The sequence below is a fragment of the Salvelinus namaycush genome, chromosome 5 (genome assembly GCF_016432855.1).
Source record: "Salvelinus namaycush isolate Seneca chromosome 5, SaNama_1.0, whole genome shotgun sequence".
NCBI classification, from domain to species: domain Eukaryota; kingdom Metazoa; phylum Chordata; class Actinopteri; order Salmoniformes; family Salmonidae; genus Salvelinus; species Salvelinus namaycush.
In genome coordinates, this window is record NC_052311.1 from 40,231,557 (window position 1) to 40,255,643 (window position 24,087).

The following is a 24,087-nucleotide window of genomic DNA, read 5'->3' on the forward strand; positions in this document are numbered from 1 at the left end:
CCCAGACTGCATTGCAGATTGTAGCACGTCTACTTCATTTGTCCGACTGCAATCCATCCTAGCGTAGACAAGTTCCGGCTCGTGTTGATAGCTAGTCAAATATATGCATTAGAAGTCTTCACCGTTTTAAATTGATAGGTTGATGATTTTTATTGCTGCATTTACTTTAATTCACCATACTGACAATCAGATGTACAAAGCCATTTCGTTTTGGACTCAGTTATCTATGTTAAAGCAAAAAGTAAACTGCACGTTTCTTTGTTGTTAAATTAGCCAGCTAACGTTAGCCATTGCGAGTACCAGAAGTAACGTTAAATAGAAGAAAAAGACAGACACTCCATGGGAGAAAATACCAAAGGAGCTGGGGACCCCAGTTGGGTGTTTATCGAACTAAGGAAGCGGTTGCAAAGTGGTCTTCTTGTTCTCCGGTAATTATTTGTGAAATAGTTAGCAAGCTCTAGCTAGGTAACGTTATCTAGTCTTAGCTAATGTCAGCTAGTTGTGCTAGCAGGACAGGACAGAGGGGGTGCGTTCTCGCAGAACAGACGCAAAGAAAGGGATTCAGCATTTCAAGCACATTTATGTGATATTTATAACATCAACTCCGGGCCCTACATTACAGGGACTTAACCAAGACCTGGCTTTAGTCCCGATTGATTTAGGGTCAACCCCGAATCTTTTGCGCTGCTGCAATGGTGTAAAACAATTATACCGTTAGTCAACTGAATGCACCACTGAGTTCATAGAGCTGCGGTTACGTGTATTTCCCGAAGTCATCCAACGGTTATAATCAGGGTTGTAGTGCTGCTGGTGCCACTTCTCAGAATGGTGATATTTCTCGCAAGATCACTTAATGATTAATTAGTATTCTACATAACACACCAAATATAATAGCATAGATAATGTCAGGCTACTCTTATACCAAAAACACCACGTAATTGTTTATGTCAATTTAGGATGATTGTGCTGAAGTTGTTGCATTTTTGTTCTCATGCTGTGGCTGTGTTTAACTCCATCTGCTAGAAAATTCGATTAGACAGTAGTTACATCATTCAAGATTGAAATGCATATTCCCATGAAACTGATTGGATCAAATGGTTGGCATGCATGCAGCATGGACGTTTCACATGTAAAACGGGAATAATTATCATTCACGATTGACAGTGATGACGGCCTAATTTATAATAAAGTAGGCATAATTTGGAGTTTTAGGATTTAAAAAATATAACATTTTCCTCGAGCTACTTAGAGTATGTGTAGGCAATCGTGCAATTTGGATTATGCATTGTATGTATATTATAAAAGTATCTTATACAATGTCGGTACATAAAAAATATCACTACTCCGCTGGTTATAATAAATGTAACGCAATTGCCATGTGTGGTCAACTGATAATACCAGCACCGTTTTGATTGAGAACAGAGTCATTGCGCTGTTTTGAGACGCATGGGAACTCATCTTGATAAATCAATCAATGTCCGAATTTTGTTTTCAGTGAATCTCCGTTTGGATATTTGGTTACAATTATGCTGGGAAATATTAGCTAAAATGAGGTGAGTGCTCATGATCTTTAGTCAAGCAATTGAAAGCAATTCAGAACTTCTCTACGCACACATTAGGCCTATAGCCCAACTTTCCAATACTTTTCTGATGCATTTCAGTCACATAGCCTACTGATGTAAATACACGTGTACACTTTTCCCATAGGCTATTCAAGTCATTTGACATATTTTCTTATTGGTTAAAAAGGTCATAAGTCCTTCTATAACAGTATAGCTGAAACCACTATTGGCTTCATTGACTTACTGAATTTATTATCTTGTAATAGGCTAGGCTACTTGCTGATATATTATTGTTACAGTAGGCCTACCTTCACAATAACCGTATGGGGTTATTGACCACAATCAATTGAATGAATAATAAGTGTTGATTATTTGGCCTTGGAAAATACAGCGCATGGAAGAAAACATCACGCTGCAGGAAGGGGTGTGTCACGTTCTGACCATAGTTCTTTTGTGTTTTCGTTGTTTTAGTGTTGATCACGACGTGAGCAGAGTGGGCATTCTATGTTGTGTGTCTAGTTTTCCCGTTTCTATGTTTGGCCTGATATGGTTCTCAATCAGAGACAGGTGTTAGTCATTGTCTCTGATTGGGAACCATATTTAGGTAGCCTGTTTTGTGTTGGGTTTTGTGGGTGGTTGTCTTCTGTCTTTGTGTCTATGCACCAGATAGGACTGTTTCGGTTTTTCACATTTGTTGTTTTTGTATTTTGTAGTGTTCACATTTTTTGTCGTTATTAAACATGATGAACACTAACCACGCTGCGCTTTGGTCCGATCCCTGCTACACCTCCTCTTCAGACGAAGAGGAGGAAATCTGCCGTTACAGAACCACCCACCAACCAAGGACCAAGCAGTGTGGTAAAGGGCAGCAGCGGCGAAAGACACAGGATTCATGGACTTGGGAAGAGATTCTGGACGGCAAAGGACCCTGGACTCAGCCAGGGGAATATCGCCGTCCCAGGGCAGAGTTGGAGGCAGCGAAGGCAGAGAGGCGCTGGTATGAGGAGGCAGCACGGCGGCGCGGTTGGAAGCCTGAGAGTCAGCCCCAAAAATTTCTTGGGGGGGCACACGGGGAGTGTGGCGAAGTCAGGTAGGAGACCTGCGCCAACTTCCCGTGCTTACCGTGGAGAGCGAGAGTACGGGCAGACACCGTGTTATGCGGAAGAGCGCACGGTGTCTCCTGTACGTGGGCATAGCCCGGTGCGGTACATCCCAGCTCCTCGTATCGGCCGGGCTAGAGTGGGCATCGAGCCAGGTGCCATGAAGCCGGCTCAACGCATCTGGTCTCCAGTGCGTCTCCTCGGGCCGGTGTACATGGCACCAGCCTTACGCATGGTGTCCCCGGTTCGCCAGCACAGCCCAGTACGGGCTATTCCACCTCGCCGCACTGGTCTGGCTACGGGGAGCATTCAACAAGGTAAGGTTGGGCAGGCTCGGGTGCTCAAGAGCTCCTGTGCGCCTTCACGGTCCGGTCTATCCGGTGCCACCTCCTCGCACCAGCCCAGTACCACCAGTGCCAACACCACGCACCAGGCTTCCTGTGCGTCTCCAGAGCCCTGTACGCACTGTTCCTTCTCCCCGCACTCGCCCTGGGGTGCGTGCCCTCAGCCCGGTACCACCAGTGCCGGTACCACGCATCAGGCTTATAGTGCGCCTCGAGAGTCCAGAGTGCCCTGTTCCTGCTCCCCGCACTCGCCCAGTGGTGCGTGTCTCCAGTCCGGTACCACCAGTTCCGGCACCACGCACCAAGCCTCCTGTGCGTCTCCAGAGCCCTGTACGCCCTGTTCCTGCTCCCCGCACTCGCCCAGTGGTGCGTGTTCCCAGCCCGGTACCACCAGTTCCGGCACCACGCACCAGGCCTGCCCAGGTCTGCCCAGCGCCGTCTGAGCTGCCCGTCTTCCCAGCGCCATCTGAGCTGCCCGTCTTCCCAGCGCCATCTGAGCTGCCCGTCTGCCCAGCGCCATCTGAGCTGCCCGTCTGCCCAGCGCCATCTGAGCTGCCCGTCTGCCCAGCGCCATCTGAGCTGCCCGTCTGCCCAGCGCCATCTGAGCCGTCAGTCAGGAGCCGCTAGAGCCGTCCGTCAGTCAGGAGCCGCCGTCCGCCAGTCAGGAGCCGCCGGAGCCGCCCGCCAGTCAGGAGCCGCCCGCCAGTCAGGAGCCGCCGGAGCCGCCCGCCAGTCAGGAGCTATGGTGGAGTGGGGTCCACGTCCTGCGCCAGAGCCGCCACCGCGGACAGATGCCCACCCAGACCCTCCCCTATAGGTTCAGGTTTTGCGGCCGGAGTCCGCACCTTGGGGGGGGGGGAGTACTGTCACGTTCTGACCATAGTTCTTTTGTGTTTTCGTTGTTTTAGTGTTGGTCAGGACGTGAGCTGAGGGGGCATTCTATGTTGTGTGTCTAGTTTTCCCGTTTCTATGTTTGGCCTGATATGGTTCTCAATCAGAGGCAGGTGTTAGTCATTGTCTCTGATTGGGAAGCATATTTAGGTAGCCTGTTTTGTGGGTGGTTGTCTTCTGTCTTTGTGTCTATGCACCAGATAGGACTGTTTCGGTTTTTCACATTTGTTGTTTTTGTATTTTGTAGTGTTCACGTTTTTTGTCGTTATTAAACATGATGAACACTAACCACGCTGCGCTTTGGTCCGATCCCTGCTAGGAGGAAATCGGCCGTTACAGGGTGCTGGAAGTGCTGCAGTTAAATTGAAATGCATGTGCCAATTATGTAACTACTCCCGTCTCTACAGAAATAAATGAAATCGTTGAAAATACTACACCAGAGAGCATAATATAGCCATAGATTATCAATATCTCTCTTATTTTTTTATGCTGTTGATTGTGTTTTGTCACATGAGCGCCAAGGCTGCAGCCCGCGCGCCAAATATCAAACCGCCAACTGTTGAGTTGTAGCTGTCAATGAACAGCATTTTCTAAGTATTTTTGCAATATTTCAAAATACAATTGCGGGAAAATCTGTTTGTATAAGTGAGTGGCACCAGAAAGTTGGTGTACTTTAATTTCCTCATATTGTAGGCCTAAAATATGTGTATCCTCTCTTTTCATTGGCCTATGCTATTGGTTGCGTTTAAGACATGGGCAGTTCGTTTTATTGATCTCAGTAGGACTATTTCAACGTCAGAGTAACTTGCCATTTTTTTATACCACACAATTTGTGTGGTATAAAAATTATTATTAATATCTCCAGTCATATAAAATGACGTAGAATTGCAGAAATTTATATTAGAAAAGGTCCTCTTTTTCTCCTCTGACCTACAACCCCCTCAGTCCCTGCTCTTCAGATATGACCCCCGACTGTTATGAAACTGGTGACGGCCCTGCCTTTACATCACATATATTTGGCCAACATGTTCTCATGGATGTAATGCTGGGTTTTGAAGTAGGAAATTAACGGTTTCACATTGGGCTATTTTTTTTGTTTCGTTGATATTATAAAATTAAATGGGCCATTCCAGCTGTGGCAGCTAGTCAGACTTAACATGGACTTGAGTCCATAAAACATGCTCTTAAGTCAAAATGTTTTGTTTTAATAGGGCCCTAATGCTGCATTTGGACTGTTAACAAAAGCAGCATTAGGGCCCTATTCAGACTTGAGATAAGTTGACTTAAGATGGACTTAAAACAAAATATTTTGACTTAAATCCATGTTTTATGGACCTAAGTCCATGTTAAGTCTGCTTATCTCAAATTTGAATCGGCCCCTAATGAATCTTTCCATCTCTGAGAATAAATGTATACTCTTCTCACTTAATGCTGCTTTTCGACTGTAACACCAGTGTTACACTAGTGTATACACCCTTCTGCGATACTTGGGAAATTGGGTTTCCACTGTTAGGGCTGACAGTGAGGACTTGTGAAGAGCAGAATCAACCCCCTCTGCATAGGTTATCAAAACAGTTGCTTTGTGAGAAGGTGTTAAAGTTCACAGTTAGCCATTGTTATGTAAACACAATCTGAAAAGTACCAGTGGCCTGGCTTTTGCCCCTAGTGAGAGCAGGTCTGCCGGAGCCATGGCCCAGTGAGACACGGTAGATGGAAACAGAAAAGTCCCCTAAATGTGTTACAGTTTATTGGTGTGGGATTCTGTAGGTTAGGCCTATAGCCTAGTGGGTGCTTTGCTACATAGCCTAATTGTTCTATAGTTGGATAATATCTTGTAAAAAAGAGCAGGTTTACTGGTTAGAGACCCTTGTTTTACCAATCGCTTGTGTATTGTCTGGTGTGGCAGTAGTAGCCTAGTAGACTTGTGTCTGATTGTAGACAGAATAATTTAGAGCAAATCTGATGATGGTTCCTTCCAGTTGTTGTTGCTTCCTCCACTCGGTTGGAAGTGAGAAAATTCAATGCAGCCGACCCAAGTCTTTAATGCTGTCTTCGCTGGGAAATATGTTTTTCTTCCTGGGGGACAGCAGTTGTGTCAAGCATGGACAGAGACGCATTGCATGGCTAGTGAAATAATTGCATCGAACCCAGAGATTGAGCAGAGGGCAACATATCATCTGTGCATGAGTGCATCAGGGGTGTCGCTGCCAGGGGGAAAAAAACATTTTCTGTATTAGACCAACATTGTACATGCGCTTTCCCCTACCCACCACTCTTTTTTTCTTCCTTCATTTCTCTTTCTTATACACACACACACACACAATATAAATCTCTTTATTTCTCTCTCCCTCTCTCTCTTCAGTTGGCCTACAGCTGTTTTCCTTTTCCCTTCTTCCTTCAAAGCAGTGAGTGCATCCTCTCTCTTTGCAAGTTTTCCTCTTAACTCATTAGACTTCTACTTTGAGCTGAGACAGCAACAAGCAGGAGGTAGAGGGGGATAAGGACAGGTTGGAAGGTTATGATAAATTACTTTAGTACTGTCACACACACACACACACACTGGTCTACCATTCACTTGTTTATCATCCACTTGTCAAGGAACGCGGTCTCATTTGTCTGTTAGCCATTGTGCAGAAGCCTGCCATTATGCTGAATCATTAATCCAATTGTATATGTTTTGTTACCAGGTTTACCTGTGCTTAGAAAAATAAGACTGTCTGTCCGTCCCTCAGGAGAGATGTGGCTACGAGCTATGCAGAGGTGAGCGTTACAGGAGGAGATTCGTCCCTCCACATCCGGACTCCTCGGGGCCTGCTAATCGTGGAGCTGCCAGCAGGGGTCAGCCTCGTGGAGGGCTCCTGCAGGGAGGCACCTGGAACAGGAGACGAGATACACTTCAGAATGCGCCTCAATGTGGACCAGCACACAGATGACACAGGTAATGGTGAGGCTAGCTGTATGGACGCACTCAAAAATAAATGTGTGCACGTACGCACACACACCACACACACAGAGACAGAGAATTACTACCATGTAAATGTATGTTTCTCACATAGCCTAATTACCATCTCCACTTCAGGTAAGATGGAACAGTATCAGCAGATAATTTGTTATTTATGGCTGATTATATCATTTATTCTCATCTGGTTTGAGTCAGTTAGTCCGTGGCTGTGAAGCCTTACCTCAAACTGAGACAGTGGAGGAGTCCTCCTGTGTGCTCTCTGTAGCCTGATCAGCCCACACAGCACTGATCTATAAAGGACTGAGTCATCAGCTCAGTAATTGTCCCGTCATGTCTGGTGCCTAAAGCTATACACACTGATAGATATACAGACAATGTGAATATTTGACCTGAATCAGCTGTAACTTGATTTTCCTAATAGTCTGGGTAGCCATTTGATTAGATGTTCAGGAGTCTTATTGCTTGGCGGTAGAATCTGTTTAGAAGCCTCTTGGACCTAGACCCGGCGCACCGGTACCGCTTGCCGTGCGGTAGCAGAGAGAACAGTCTATGACTAGGGTGGCTGTTGTCTTTTGACAATTTTTAGGGCCTTCCTCTGACACCACCTGGTATAGAGGTCCTGGATGGCAGGAAGCTTGGCCCCAGTGATGTACTGGGTCGTACGCACTATCCACTGTAGTGCCTTGCGGTCGGAGGCCGAGCAGTTGCCATACCAGGCAGTGATGCAACCAGTCAGGATGTTCTCAATGGTGCAGCTGTAGAACCTTTTGAGGATCTGAGGACCCATGACAAATATTCTCCTCAGGGGAAATAGGTATTGTCATGCCCTCTTCACGACTGTCTTGGTGTGCTTGGACCATGTTAGTTTGTTGGTGATGTGGACACCAAGGAACTTGAAGCTCTCAACCTGCTCCACTACAGCCCCAATCGATCCAATCGATGAGAATGGGGGCATGCTCGATCCTCCTTTTCCTGTAGTCCACAATCATCTCCTTTGTCTTGATCACGTTGAGGGAGAGGTTGTTGTCCTGGCACCAGTCTGTTTTCTTCCGTTTGGTGTCCAATGAATACACCCCAGGTTTACTTTGTCTCACTCATCAGATCTGGCTTATATTAACTGTAGTCATTGCAGCACTAACCTGAGAGAACAGGGGTCATATCCATATCCACAAAAAGTCTGATCTAGGGGGCAAAAGTTGATAAACATTGCGGTGGTAGCGGACTGGCGGTGGTGAAAGCAGCTTGGAAGAAAGCTGGCAATTAATCTGTTTTTGAGCACTCCTTCTCTGAAATGCTTTTTGGATATGGGCCCAGACCCCTAAGACCACCAGGCCTTCATCTCTCTGCCTGTGTTCACTCTGTGTGTTTTATGGTGTGAGGGAGTAATTTACCGCCCCACCCAACGGCCTCTCTCCAGCTGAGAGGAAGCCGGCCCAGCCGACGCAACACAAGGACAGCTGGGGGGGTATTCATTGACAAGTCCAATCAAAAACAGATTGATTGGCAGCTTTCTTCCAAGCTTCTTTCACCACCGCCAGTCCGCCACCACCCCAGTGTTTATCGACTTTTGCTCCGTCTCTAGGTGAAGCTCTTTTCCGCCGATAGAGTTGTTTATGTTTTCTGTGGCTACTCCTAACAGTGGCCCCGGGGAGTGTGATGGAGAGGCTGCTGGTCCAAGAGAGTTATTGCTTCCACTGCCAGTCCTGTGGGACCAGGGTGCTGGAGGAGAGGTGAGACGACCCCAGGAAGGAAGTTGGTTTGTTGGTTAATTTACGTCCTCCGTTCAGACACAAGAAGCGGTGCCGCTCATAGTAGTGGAGAAGATGGGTTCGGTGAGGGAGATGGATGGCTGTTTGAGCTAGAGGACAATGCTGTGTTCTGTCTCAGCTCATTTCCCAATGTCATGGAGACATTGGATAGGGGGATACATGCACACCCACACACACACCTGCTATAGCTTAGTGAATACATGTGTTTGTGACATTATGTCATGGAAAATGGGTAGAACTGGAATATTGCCCAGCTTTCCCTGTTAATGCAAATATGTTTTTGATTGATTCATGCAAATCGTTTTTTGATTGAAGTTATCGATTTCATTTCATCACAGTACAAATAGTCTCCATTGTGCAACAATGTAATGTCATTGATTTTTCTCAGGGTGTTCAAGCGAGTGCTCCCTCTCCCCAACGGCAACTGGAGCTCCCTGGTGGATGACTGGTGCTGCCACCCGGACCCCTTTGCCAACCTGAAGCTGCTGCCCCGAGCGGAGGACTGTTTACTGGGCGACACTCACCTCCTTGTGCACCGGGATAGAGGCTGTGAGGAGACTCTCACCCAGGAGCTCAGCCCCAGGCCCATCACCAACAAAATGGCTGATGGTCAAAATCAGGACACACAGGTGAGAGGCGGCAAGGAAGGAAGGAACCTCTGAGGCAGAAGATCAATGCTGTTTTAGCATTGCTCATCACTTTGATATTCGTTAGATACATCATTTTGGCGTTTCACCTCGCTCCCACTCCCTCCCCAATGTGCTGTATACCTACCAAAAAGTAAAGCAACATTTTCAAAAGTTTCGCTCATGTTTGGAAAGTGTACTGTAGTTACATCAGCAGTGTATGTGCTTCAGGCTCATTGTTAGTGAGAGACTGTATCTGTATACCCCCATCCCACTGGGCCCGAGACTGGCAGGATGAGATGGACACATTCTACTTCACTACCAGCAGCAGCTAGCAGCACTCCCGTTTAGAGAGAGAACTTGAGGAGGCGGGCAGACAGGCAGCACATCAACACATATCGTGAGCCACTTTAACCCGAGCCTACAGCCAGGCCGGGTGTTTGAAGCCAAGCTCCTCTTCTTTTTTTTTCTTCTTTAAAAAAAAAAAAAAATCTCTCTGCCGCTCTCTCTCTCTCTCTCTCTCTCTCTCTCTCCATCACTATCTGGAGTGGGATTGATTTCCCTCTCCATCTATTAGTCACTATCTGTGGCTCAGCCTGGGCCTTTTAGTGTAGCTGTGGTTGAGTGGATGGGAAGTGGAAAGAGAGATGAGGAGAGGAATTCTGCCTGCCCATTGCTCTCTCCTCTTTTTAGGCTGTTTGATTTTGGTTATCGATTTCCGTTTTGGATTAACTTAAATTAGAACTGTGTGTTCTTGTCTTTAGCTTTATTTTGTATTTTTCTGTTCTTTTTGTAGAAACCCAACCGCAGGCGTACACTTGTTTCCTGTAAGAGCTGTACAGCCGGCCTGGGAGAGACTGTGGCACCAGGTACATAACAGTCATTATAGAATAGATACTGTATATTGTCAATTTTTTCAACAGGAGTTTATTGATTTGATGTCATAATACCCAATGTCACACACACACACACACACACACACACACACACACACACACACACACACACACACACACACACACACACTGGCTGGGAGCAGCACAGCGTCTGCCTCAGAGCGACACTACCAGAGCAATTTTAGTGCTTAAGTTCCTTGCTCAAGGGCACAAAGGCAGTGAATGGCATGAGATCAGCAGCCCTTCGTTTGCCAGTTCAATTCCCAACTTTTATCATCTAACCTGGGGCTTGAACCATAATAAAGTTGCATTGCATTAGGAAAGACGCCCAGGCCAGGTTCTGTCTGCATGAGGGTTCGCTCAATAGTAACAGTTTCTGTAAATGTTGCAGGGACCCTGAAACTCTACATCACAGAGGTGACAGTGAGACCCAGTGTGGGAGTTTGATACCTCCCTAGACAGGTAACTATGCTGATGCTTCTCAGACTGGTGCATATTGCTGTAACATCTGTGGTACTCATCATCATACGGATACTCAGCTTCTCAAAGTGCAAATCAATGTAAACGTATCGTTTTTCATTATGCAGATGCCAGATATGACCTTTTGTTACTACAATGCCAACGAGATGTAGAATATTATTTTAGACACAGGAAGGTAGAATTCATAATGATGGTTAACCATGCCCTACTCTTCCACAGGTCACTGTTCCTGGAACAGACCATAGCTGCCAGACTGGTGGAGCTGTCCTCCTCCCAGAGCATGTTTCGTTTCTCTATCCAGACCCCAGATGGAAAAGCCCTCATATTGGTAAGAGGTGTGAGCGTGCATGCGTATGTGTGAGCGAGAGCGCTTGAAATATGCGAGGTGGAGACGGTGCATTTGCATTGGTGAAATGTGTGTGGCTTTAACCGAGAGGATGTGAAGTGTTAAATGACTTCTTCTGATCCTCAGCTCTGGCTCCTGAACAGTGACTCCTTCATCGTCTCTCTCTCTGCCACTATGTCATCGACTGTCAGAGGTGATGCTGTCCCCTCTCCCAGCCACCGCCAGTGTTCTGAGCGTCAATCACCCACTAAGGCTGGCAGCACCGTCAAAGTCCTCTATCTCCCCTGTTCTCCCTCTGCCAGCACTGGGAGCACACACCAAGAGTGAGATATAGCCTCCATACCAATCTCCTGCTGAATGTCAGCCTGACAGCCTCTGCATTTCTGCTAGAGTATGATTTTTTAAATGATAAAATTGTGTTTTGCAACTGAGAACAGAAATGAGTCACAGATAGATGTGGCTGCTCCGTGTTCCTCCATGCAGGAGGATTCTTCACTTCTGTTATGATTTCCTTCTTCCTCTTCACCTGAGAGAAGTCTGGTTTTGCTTTGTAGGATGTGACAGCCCCTCCAGCAGACTGGCAGCAGAGCTGTAATTAACAAACTGTAGATGAAAGGAGAGGACTCCACTCCTATCTGCACGGCACTACAGTACAGCGTAACTCGGCGCATCACATCAGTGCTGTTCACTGCATGTAGGATGGGAAATTGCCTGCTGTTATAATTATAACGGGGTATTCAGGGGTATTCAAATCTGGACCTCGAAGCCAGTTCCACTGCTGATTTTCATTCTTCCCATCTAATCAGGGACTGATTTAGACCTGGGACACCAGGTGGGTGGAATTAAATATCAGGTAAGAACAGAAAGCCTGCAATACTCTGGAAATCCTGGCTCGGATTTGAATACACGAACACCCTACGTCAAGGCTCTCCAACCCTGTTCCTGGAGAGCTACCATCCTGTAGGTTTTCGCTCCAACCTTAGCACGCAGGTTGATAATTAGCAGGTCGATAAGCTAAATCAGGTTAGTTACAACTGGGGTTGGAGCGAAAACCTACAAGAGGTTAGCTCTCCAGGAACAGGGTTGGAGAGCCCTGACCTACACTAGCTTAACCGGATGACTCCAACATTTCGGGAAGAAAACAGCGTCGCTATTGGCTGAGACAGCTTATATGAAGGTGGGGAAGTGGTAGAGAAACATCTGTTTCATCTAGGCCTACATACTGTTACATATGTGACATTCATCCCTGACCATGTTTTAATTCAGTTAGCCGTGTTAAGTCACGGAGCACCGTCTGTTTTGGTTGAACGTACTGGAGGTGAAGTGGTGTTTGTTGGAGATGCACGCCAGTAATGTGTCTCTAATTGGTAGGAGAATCAGTGAGCCTCTGCTTAATTGAATTGTGGCTGTCTGTCACTGAGGGCCATTGATTAGTGTAGAGTTGACGACTGCAGAACTAATCTAATTTATTACCAGGGGTGTACTCATTAGTACAAACCGTAGAAAAACATTTTTGCAATGAATACGAGGGTTTCTTATTGGACAAGTTCAGGTTAGTCCCTCCCTGTTTCAGCCGTTTGCTTCTGTTTGGACAATGGTTCCTAAACACTACACCCCAGGTGGACTTGGGTGACTGTTGAAGTGTTATGACCAGCGCTGCATGTGTTATGCTTTTCTTTACTGTAAAAGCAGTTGTATTCACTGTATACTAAGTGAGTGTTACTTTCTATACTAAGGGCTTATCAGCATTTTAACTCGTGAGTATCTCTCACAGAGCTACTGCACAGATGGCCAAATGTAATGAAAAAACCTGGATCGCTTCCACAACCTGACAGGGAATCAATCTCTCCCTCACTTTCTCATTCCTCCATCCCTTTCAAACTCTCGCTGTTCAACATTACCCAGTGATATATTCCAATTATTTGATTAACATCATAACACTTCAAACTGGGATTTATGTCCCCTTGCCTAGAAGATGTGAACCTCTGAGAGATATTTGACTTATGTGTTACTCTGACTGATGCAGTGTTGTACATTTTCTTCATGTCTTTCTCTCGGTCTCGTTATTTTTTTAAATGTCTTTGTCTCTTTCTCTCACTATCTCTTATCTCTGTGTGTGTCCAGTGTTGTAGACACCTGGGAGAAGGACATCGGTGTCCACCCCGTAGACCTGCCCCAGACCACGTGCCAGGAGCTGTTGTCGGTGCTGACAGCCAGTACTTCCTGTCTCCCTCTGTCGCTGCATTCCATGAACTCCTACCAGGTAACAGGGCCTCTGGGTAATGTAGGCAGAGCTTCTCCCGTTGGCAGGAGGAGCACGACACTGTTTGATTCCATATTGCTGCTATCCATTATTTACAGCCTCTGCCTAGTAGCTATCGTTGCGCCCATTTTTTAAGCTCACTTTCGAAAAGAGGGATTTTTTGACAAACTATCTTTAGAAGACGCTGGAGCACCGCCAATACTGTTGGGCAGTCTAACTTATTAGTGCACACAGAAACAGTCTCCTCTACTGTACAAAAAGGGAGAGTTCTCTTGCACCAAGGCAAGACTAGGAGGTGTAAACTTTGCTGACTTCACCAGGGACTCTCCAAAGACTTTCCAGACAGTTGCACAGTAATTACCGACATTGTCTCATCCCTGCCTCTTTACCTGTCACAGCAGCACTCACCTGAGAGCCAGACGTATAGTTGAAGAAGTTGAAGGAGCCTAACATTCACAAAACATGTGAAAAATAACAAACATTTGAGCTCCGGCATATTTAGTGTGGCTGTAAATAAGGCCTCTGGCTCCTGTCTCATTATATAGTTATCATGACTCTGGGTCCTTTGGTTAAAATGCTTTCTACTTACTGTTCTCACTTCCCACCACTGCGATAGTACCAAACCTCTACGAGACTGCTTATTGCGTTTAAGAGCTCCCTTCCTCTCTCTCGCTCTCTCTCTCCCAGGCTCTGCAATCTCATATTTTGTGTTTCTTCCCTCTTTCACAAAACTCTGTTACTTGCCCTCTGGGTCTGTACAGGGGAGGAGGAACTCAATTTTGACTCTGGAAGAAGCTATCAATTCCACTTCGATAGAAAAAGGGGAGAGAGAGAAAATGGGAAAAGTAAGGAAAGGAGTTATCTTCAGTTTGTCGTATTTCAGTCTGATAGGCGTTAGAGTTAGTAATTCCGTACATTCCAGATGTCGCAATAAGTCTTTTTTAGTTTACATACATATTTTCCATCGAAACCATCAATTGTCTACAGTTGCGATGCCGTACTCCCCCCCACGTTACCATATTCCCAAGTCCCGTTCATCACTCAGCGGGAAAGCCTGGAAATCGAGGATATCAATGTCTTGTCCTGATCATGAGTGATTTATCCTACTGCTGACAGGGGACTTGTTTTAGGACGGGGTACTTAGATTGCATGTCACTGAAATGGAGAAGAGACAAGAGGGACTGAGGGGAGTGATGAAGAGTGTCTGATTTTAGTCACTTAAATACCTCTACTAGAGAGATGGATTCACTGCTCTGCTGTAGGCCTAGTAGTACTAGAGAGTAGTGCGATCACATAGTCAGAGTTACAGCATATGAGGGCTGAAAACTCACAAATTGATAATGTAGCCTTAATAGTGTGTGTTTTTGTTTGTGCGTATGTGTGGGCATGTGAAATGGTGAGCGTGCCAGTCTATTGTGTTAGCCCTTCTAACCAGATCTAGCCTCTCTTTTATTGGAGGAGGAATGGTGTGTTGTCTGGGATGTTGTGTTCCACCTCTGAGCTGTGCTGCAGTGTAATGGGGTGTAAAGTAGTTCCAGTGCTGAGTGCAACCCCTGCATCAGGGAACAGACAGAACCCCCCCCCCCTTGCCCGCCAGCTCATTAATCTCCCACACAGAGAGGCACACTGGAAGATAAAACTGGACAGAAAAATGTAAGGGGCAAAATGCAGGAAAATGTGGATCTATATCAAGTCTCACCCTAACGATGTCTTGGAACACTAGTGTGGCGCATTGTTGAAATCAATTACCTCCCTCAGATACACGCGCCTCGTTTCATTACTTCTGTGCCAGGGGATGCATGAAAAAAGGGATTTCGGGAGAAGAATTCTCTGCTAACCCGCACTTTATTGTATTAGACTGAATGACTTGTGAAACTCAGTCAGTGTGGCTGGTCCCCATAATTTAGATTACTCAGTCAGTTGCTGTGGCTCTCAATCAGAATCGGAAACCTGCCTCAGTCATTATTTTTATTTTTTTACCTTTATTTAACTTGGCAAGTCAGATAAGAACAAATTCTTATTTACAATGACGGCCTACACCGGCTAAACCCGAACGACGCTGGTGCAATTGTGCGCCGCCCAATGGGACTCCTAATCACGGCCGGTTGTGATACAGCCTGGATTCGAACCAGGGTGTCTGTAGTGACGCCTCTAGCACTGAGATGCAGTGCCTTAGACCGCTGCGCCACTCGCCACTAGATCACACTTTCAGAAATGCCTTATTCCCTACAGAACACAGTTTTAGTGTAGGCAAACTTCTTTCCCTTCAGCAGCCCATTCACGTTCACACATCATTTGTGTGTTTTCCCCCCTCAGTTATTTTTCTTGTCAAGTGAAGAAAATAATACTCCCTCTGTCACCTCGCCAAGATGTTGAGTGTTGTGATAACAGAACGCCTGGGCGAGAGCATCAAAGCTGAGCCTATAGCATATCAGCTCTTTTAATGCTGACAGATTAACACACCGCTGTGAATACTACTACCTCTGACAAAAGAGCCATAGTACAGTGATAGAAATAAAATAAACTGTACTGGCAAATGCAATATCCTGGTACTGGAAGAAGTGTTTCTCTCAAATATATGTATATTAAAAAAAGAATATCCCTAGGACGTCGGGGGAGAAAATACGTTTTTAAAGGGGGCGGGCTAAAATTGTATTTCCATTATTCGAATTTGTAACTGCTGTGAGCTCACGACAAATCTGTGATGAGAAACTGTTTCACCCCTGGGTAGAACATTAGCATATCACAACTATTCTTGGAATGTAGCAGGACCTTGTGTCAATAATAATTAATTTCATTTGTAACGTGTTTTTCTCACACCCAAGGCTCCAACAATTCACAAAACAGAACATAGACAGACAAAAAAACAAAGCTATATACAGGTATCATCAACTCTGGAGGACATGAGAACAGAATTAGCAGAGGTCCTTGAAAGCTTTTCTGAACAGCACGGTCTTGAGCTGTGCCTTTAAAGGAGGACAGAGACACTGCACTAATAATGTCTGGAAGAGACTCTGCCCTAATAGTGTCTGGAAGTGTGTTCCACAGACGCGGAGCCACACAACTGAAAGCCCTGTCACCTGTCGTTCTTAGTCTGCTGCAGGGCTGCTGAAGGAAGACAGACCTGGAGGAGCGAAGGGTGCGTTTGAGGCAGGAGGATAGAACGAGGGCAGACAGGTACTTGGGTCCAGAGTTGTGGATAGCTCAGTAGGTGTGAAACAGGATTTTGTAGTCGATGCGTGAGCACATGGATTGATGTGCTCACGGGGGGAGGTGTGGGTGAGGACACGTCCAGCACAGTTCTGGACAAATTGTAGCCTGTTTAGGCACTCGGCAGATAGGGCAACAAAAGGGGTGTTTAATAAACTGCAATTAAGCCGTGGATGAGTCGCTCAGCTGCAGGTTTTGATAGCATAGGTCGTAACCTGGCAAATGTTCCATAGATGGAGAAATGAGACTTTGGTCACACACTTGATGTGGGCTTCAAACGAGAGCTGACTGTCAAATATCACACCCAGGTTGTGAACCTCACTGGAGGGGAGGACCTTGACACCATCAATATTGAGGCTGTAGCTGCTGATTTAGTCAATGATGATGCGAGTGCCAATCAGGACGACCTCTATCTTCACTGCAGGAAACTAAACTGCATCCACTCTTTGATGTCCTGAAGGCAGCTGACCAGGAGTACAGTGGCATTGGCAGTGTTTGTGGAGACAAACAGCTGAGTGTCATCAGCATAGAAGTGAAATCCCAGTCCGTGTTTCCTCAGGAGGATGTTTCTCAGTGGCAACATGTAGATACAAAACGGTAGTGGCCCCAGAACCGAGCATTGAGGGGGACCCCCTGTCGGACCACAACTGTTTCACCTACTAGGACCGATGGCTACAAACTGGTAGCGAGCAGTGGGATAGGACCTGAACCAGAACAGTGTCTGACAGGCCCAGGTGCTTCTCCATGCGGTCCAGCAGGATGGTGTGGCTGACCATGTTGAGTATGAAGATGATGGCAGCCCCAGAGTTAGCATTCATGAGCTCGTCATTGGTGACTCTTACCGGGGCAGTCTTGGTGCTGTGTCTAGCTCTGAAACCCAACTGGAAGGGCTCAAGTAGGTTGTGAGTGGCCAGGTGGTTTTGGAGTTGGTTAGAAACAGCACGTTTGAGGGAGGAGCTTACTCTGGAAGGGCAGATTGGAAATAGGCCTGTAGTTCTGGATGTTGTCAGGCTTTTTAAGTACCGGTGTGACTGTGGACAGTTTGAGCTGAGGGACACATCCGGTGATGAGGGACTTGTTGATAATTTCTGTGAAGAAAGGCTCCAGAGCAGGTAAGCAGGTCTTGACAAGGGAGGTAGGGATAGGGTCCAGTGAGCAAGTTGTTCTAACAAGCTTGGTTACATCAGCTGCAGTGACTGTGGTGAAGGTGGAGAACGTTAACTCAGGGAGTGTAGGACTGGGTAGATCAACTACAGGGGTTGGAGAGGATAGGATGGTGTTTTGGGGGTTTTCAATTTTGCTTTGGAAGAAGCACAGGTATTTGTTGCACTGTTCTGGGGAGGCTGAGGTAGCAGAAATGTTGACAGGTTGGAGGAGCTTGCTCACAGTAGAGAACAGCACCCGAGAAGTAGATTGTCCGAGCTGAATTGATGGTCTGTTTGTATTCTCGCTGATGTTGCTCAAACATCTGCGCATGTACTGTTAGCCCAGTTTTCTTATACCGTCATTCTAGACGATCGCCAGTTGCTTAAAGAGAGCGTAGCTCCTCAGTGTACCGGGGAGAATATTTGGAGAAAGACACCAGGTGGGTTTTCAAAGGAGCAACTTCATCCAGTATGGAGGCCAAGGCAGTGGTGTATTGAGCCACAGATAGTTCCACAAAAAAAGTCAGAGTTGAGCTTAGGAGGCCGATCAATCAGCACAGCAAGTACTGATACAGAGCCAGTGATTTTGAAAGCCGTGCATTCAAAAGATGCTGGTACTGGAGCTGGTACTGGAGTAGACTTCACAGTGCAGTCAGACTTGCAGATGAGACAATCCGGCAAACCTGTCCAGATGTGCGAGGACAGTCCAGGTAGGTGTAGCCAGATGGGAGTGCAATTGGTTGAGGGATGTGTACTCAGTCTGTGAGGCAGCGAAAGTCTCGAACTCTGTCAGTGATGATGTCATTCAGTAGTTAGCCTCTGTTTATGAATGTTGCATCAAAAGCCTCAGTTGAATTACTTTGGAAGTTGCCTGAGGGGAAACCTGCAGAACTGGCCAGTGTCCTTTATGATCCACATCCGGTGTGCATGATCTACTGCTCGCATTGCGAGTGCACACAATAGATTTAAGTTTGTTCATTAGTCTTCTACCGCGCCGTCGTCCTCGCTGTCTGCATTTCTTCCGGAGGATCCTGTATTGCATAAGATTGTTCTCTCAGCTCCCTGCACAGGGTTGTTTTAATATGTTCAAAACTTCTGAGGATTCCTTGTGTGTAGTGAGTGATAGTTGCTGCCATTTCTGTATCTTTTTGTCCAGCCTTTGGTGCAGTAGATATGAGATAAGAAGAGATGCGATCTAAGGATCTGTGCTGGTATTTGAATCCAAATAATTAGCTCGGAGTCATATGTTAACTAATTTTAACGTTGTTGATTAAAAAAGAACTAGATATGTGTTCAACACAAAAAACAAAAAGTTTATAAAAGCAATGCACATAAAAAAACCCACTTAAAACAAATAATTAAGAATAAGTTTGCAGGAGTAAACTACCACGTCTGCAACTAGGCGCCATTGCAACCATCTATCAATGACAGCAGCTGGTTCAAAGGTACATACTTGAAAGCATTAACGTTAGAGGTTGAGGTTCACTCTCTTCAGTCAAAGGGAATAAATAGTAGCTTGTTTCTTGCTTAGTTTTTCTTGTATTCTTGTATTTTGCTGACTGTATATCTGAATGTACATATACAGGTGCGCAAAGTAATACTGTATCTCTTATTGTTACACTTTAGAGATCTAACCCTATCTATCTGAATTCTCTACAGGTGGCGTACATGAGACTGTAATGTCAGAGGTCAAGAGCCATGGATCCACGCATCTTTCCTAGAGGGAGGACCAGCAGAAGAAGCACTGGAACACTAGAGTACAGTGATTTATCTGCCTTCGGCTGTGTTCAAGAGGCACGTAATGGAAAACCAGGTTTTGAGCATTTTCCAAAAAGAACGCTCATTCCGTTATACGTTTTGAATAGGTTTATTAATTTTGGTCCTACTGAACATGACCCTGATAGCTGCTGTAATGCAGACCATGTAAAAAGACTTGTAACTAATAATTCCATTGGAATGTCTGAGTTATTGATGACCTGCCCAGATTAAATAGTGAATCTGACTAACATGCCTATGTTGAAGTGCATGTTTATTAGAGGGGGGTCACTTTTATTGTAAATAAGAATAGAATATGTTTCTGAACACTTCTGCATGAATGTGGATGCTACCATGATTACAGATAATCCTGACTGAATCGTGAATAATGATGGGTGACAAAGTTACAGATGCTCAAATATACCCCTCAAAAAATGGCTTGTAGGTATGATATTTGTGCATCTAACTTTCTCACTCATCATTATTCACGATTCCTTCAGGATTATCCGTCTATTCTTTTTTTTACAATAAAAGTGACTCCAAAATGACACACTACATTATTTACCATTCATTTCTATTGGGCACAAAATCATCTGAAACACAACCAAAACAAACAGCAAATGCATCCAACAAAAGTTGGATGCTTGATGTAGTCATTGCGTGCTATGAATATGGGACCAAATACTTAACTTTTTACTACTTTAACACATACATAAGTGAATTTGTCCCAATACTTTTGCTCCCCTAAAATGGGGGGGATTATGTACAACAACAAAAAAACGGTTCACCCGATATGGATGAAAATACCCTCAAAATAAAGCTGACAGTCTGCACTTTAACCTCATAGTCATTGTTTGATTTCAAATCCAAACTGTTGAAGTATAAAGCCAAAATAGGAAGAAATGCTTCACTGTCCCAATAATTACAGAGGGCACTATGTAACCTCTGTGACAGGCTTTTCATTTTACCTCTACCCACTTTTCAAAGCCACGCTATTTGCTACTGTGTGAGAGGAAAATCAACTGACAGCATCATTATAATAACTCAGCTATAATGACTTTTTTTTTTACCAGAGAGCTAGTAATTATGTGGTTGCTTATGAGATCGAACGCTCCAGAGTTTTCTGAATGTCAGCTAGTCAAGCTTTAATTACAAATACTTCCTTAGATTAATGTGCAATAGAAACTCAGCCAGCTTTAAAAGTACATGACAACATATCGTCGATGCAGAATATGATTATATATTATGCAGAATATTGTTCTATAACTCCATTAGACTCAAGGAAAGCCAGTGTGATTCGGTTTCATTTTGAGGATTTGGATGTTCTCTTGCAGTGGGTCAATAAACAGGGCATAACCAATAATAGGACACAAATATTGTGCATCCCCATAGGCTATAACGAGGTCATTGTTGGTAGCAACTGTAAACAGAATAGCAATGAGGTGGAACAGGGTCTGCACTATTTAGAATAAGGGAAGAGTTATATTCAGTATCACTTAATGTCTATAGTGAGCAAGCTAAAAGGTCATGGTTTGAATACCAGGAGCAGAGCTCCATGACAAACTAAGTTACCCAAATGTACAGATACATTTATTTATTTTTGCTCTCTATTTTGGGGCTTTTCAGACCCATCTTGTACATCATGGTTTTGTGAACCAATATTAAGACATAACTATATTGAATCCCAACACAGGTACAGTATAAGGGGGTCATTGTTGGTAGCTGTACAACAGCAAGAAACTGTAACTGTAAACTAACATCAGCCCTAGCTGATGTAGATGCAGAGTTAGACCAGCTTGTAACTGTCTACAGTAAGATAAAAGGTAGACCTTAACAGTACTGTATAACGGGGGGGGACTAAGCTTCGCAACACGGATCCAACAGCAATAACAAATGTATCAAGCTCTAGGCTCTATTCCTCAATATTTTTTTGCTGTCTCTGTTTTGGAGCTATTCAGGCCTACCCCTCTCCATCATTGTTTTCTGAATAAGACAAGCTATCTGCGTAGGTTATGTAGCAGACAATGAGAGACGATTCAGCATTGTGTCTCAGCCAACATAAGGTGTCTAACATTATTTTTACAAGCTCCCCAGCAGATGTAGATTCCTCTGGTTTGCCACCCTGGATCTGCCATGTGCTGATGCGGCAACTGACAATTACTTTGAAACAATACAAAGGCACATTGTGCTCACTGAGGTGGCAAAGCAGAGAGTGAATTGGCTAATTAAATATATCCCGTGTTGAACGGTCAAGAGGGTCTCGGCTCTCTTTCCAGCCCTTGTCACACGAGAGTCAATATATAGAGCTCTATATAAACCATCAGTATGAACCAAAGCAGACTGAGTGGGAAGAGGTACTGGAAGAGTTGCCCTCGTTCTGAAGACACACACACAAACACACACACACATGACAGATACATTAACAGTGTTTATTGTTTGGAATCACTGCATTTCGTAACCTTGAGGAGATGCTGTCTTTCATTCCTCGTGTCTTTGATCAAAGAAAACGGTGTAAAAAAATATATTTTTAAAGATCCTCCAAGGTGATGTTGGGCTGCCCCGTGTTGTCATTGTACTGCTCATTAGTCTCCTCACCTAGTAATCGCTAGAGAAATGCACAACTGCAACAAAAAACTAAATTTTCAGGAATAATTTTCTTCCTATTTGGACCTATGATTTGGACGTAGCTTGACAGGTTTTTGTCATCTCAGAGGATGCCTTGGAGAAGGTAGAAAACGAAGGGATCAAAACCTACCTTGAGAGAATAAAAGGTTGTAACTAGCCTTTACTACTGTAACTCTCAAATGTGATTGCGGTCTTACATTTGTATCTAATCTAAGGGGTGAACACTGGCTGAGTGTGCGACTGTGTGTGAGTGTGTTTGTCAATCCGGGACTAGGACACATTTTCAATGGAGACTGATTTTGTATTTTTTTTTATCTGTGTTATGGAAACCAGCCCAGTGAGTATAAGACATTGATACCCCAGTTTACTCTCCAACCCCTGCAAATGTTTTCAGTTTTCTCCCAACTCCCATTGTAGATAGTTCATTATTTGATAACATCACATAGGTACAGACAGATCCATTCAGAGCTCTCCGATATCAATTTCAGATTGGATGTTCCAGGCATGTGCCTAAATGAATTAGTTCTGTATTATTTTTAGATTAACTGGGACGGATGGTGTGTGAGATTACGTGACCTGTGCAAAGGGTGAGATCCATTGGTATAAAGTCAGAGGAACCAAGCTCCGACCTAATTTATTTTAGTCAATGAGGCATCGGATAGAGTTCCTGCTGCAGTCAACCAGCCCTGCCTAAGTGCATCTTCAAGCTCATTCCCTCAACAAATGATTCCTGAACCTTTGATATTCGCTCTTTGTGAATCAGTGTCATTACTGGCGTTAAAAGATATGGGTAAAAAAATAATGATATTGATAGCAGGTGGAATTAATGTGATAGCTTTCTTTGCTGTAAGGGCACCCCAAGATAATATTGGCATCTTTTATTTCTCTCTTTCCTCCCTCTTTGAGCATGCTTATTACTCTTCACATCTTTCTATAATTCGTCTCGTTCTCTCATTTTCTCGTCCGATACATTTCTCTTCTTGCTCTTGCGACTACATTATCAGCTTCCTCTCATCCTATCCTAACCCCTCCCTCATCCCCCTCTCTGTCCCTCTCCAAACCTTCAGCTACTTCCACTATCACCCTCCTATGCTCCTGCCTCCCCCTCCCCCTCTCTCACTCCTCTGCGCTTCCCGTACTCCCTCTCTCTTCCTACCGCTCACTAATATGGCATCGTGGTGTATCTGCGGGTCCCCTGTGACTCATTAGTTTGCCCAGTGGCCTGGGTGCCACCCCCGGACAAGAACCCGTGAAAATGCCATGCCCGCGGTGAAAGGTTTGAGCGTACAGTACTGCCAACCCTCCCCTGGGTAAGGATGGTACCACCACATCAGTAGACATGAGATGCTCAAGAATAAATCTTGCTCTGGATTCTGTGCTACTGTTCTCCCAAAAATAAAAAGCCATAATATATGAGTCAATTGCATAGCAGACACACATTACAATATTAAACATGCTAATGTATGTTGCATGTTAATGGACTGTTAATTGGTGAGTTGTACTCCCACAGATGTCCACTAAGACTTATGATAGTACAAGATGGTGTGATGGCATGCAGTCAGTCAATTTTAACATTCTAATCGAAACAATCCGAATCAGCATCTGTGTGCTCAGTATCTGTATTTTATGATATATACAAGCCATTAGGAACACCTGCTCTTTCCATGGCATAGACTGACCCGGTGAATCCAGGTGAAAGCTATGATCCCTTATTGATGTCACTTAAATCCTCTTCGATGAGTTAACGGTTAAAGAAGACATGAATTGAGACATGGATTGTGTTTGTGTGCCATTCAGAGGGTGAATGGGCAAGACAAAGGATTTAAGTGCCTTTGAACAGGGTATGGTAGTAGGTTCCAGGTGCATCAGTTTGAGTATGTCAATAGCTGCAATGCTACTGGGGGGTCAACCACCTAAAGGACATCCAAATTGACACAACTGTGTGAAGCATTGGAGTCAACATGGGCTTGTAGAGTCTATGCCCTGATGAATTCAGGCTGTTCTGAGGTCAAAAGGGGGTGCGACTCAATATTAGGAAGGTGTTCCTAATGTTTAATACACTCTGTATATCTATCTATAAACAGGTAACTGCCAAAATAAAGGAAACACTTAA

The 24,087-nt window shown here is 44.9% G+C and overlaps 1 protein-coding gene across 1 annotated transcript; it reads left to right on the forward strand.

Moving 5' to 3' along the window:
- Window positions 1-82: 82 nt before the first annotated feature.
- Window positions 83-19,965, forward strand: LOC120047112 (E3 ubiquitin-protein ligase E3D-like). Its single transcript, XM_038992651.1, has 11 exons — window positions 83-428; window positions 6,630-6,835; window positions 8,499-8,589; window positions 9,017-9,257; window positions 10,051-10,123; window positions 10,542-10,585; window positions 10,738-10,778; window positions 10,850-10,958; window positions 11,103-11,299; window positions 13,101-13,239; window positions 19,254-19,965. Exons 1-11 carry the CDS (start codon window positions 340-342, stop codon window positions 19,272-19,274), a joined length of 1,251 nt encoding a protein of 416 aa, XP_038848579.1. The 5' UTR covers window positions 83-339; the 3' UTR covers window positions 19,275-19,965.
- The last annotated feature ends 4,122 nt before the right edge of the window (window positions 19,966-24,087 follow it).

Excerpts from the sequence above, each read along its gene's own strand:
- LOC120047112 (XM_038992651.1), top strand. The coding sequence starts at position 340 with ATGGGAGAAAATACCAAAGGAGCTGGGGACCCCAGTTGGGTGTTTATC. Across the intron at positions 10,779-10,849 it reads TACTACAATGCCAACGAGAT|GTCACTGTTCCTGGAACAGA; the intron begins GTAGAATATTAT and ends ACTCTTCCACAG. Across the intron at positions 11,300-13,100 it reads ACTGGGAGCACACACCAAGA|TGTTGTAGACACCTGGGAGA; the intron begins GTGAGATATAGC and ends GTGTGTGTCCAG.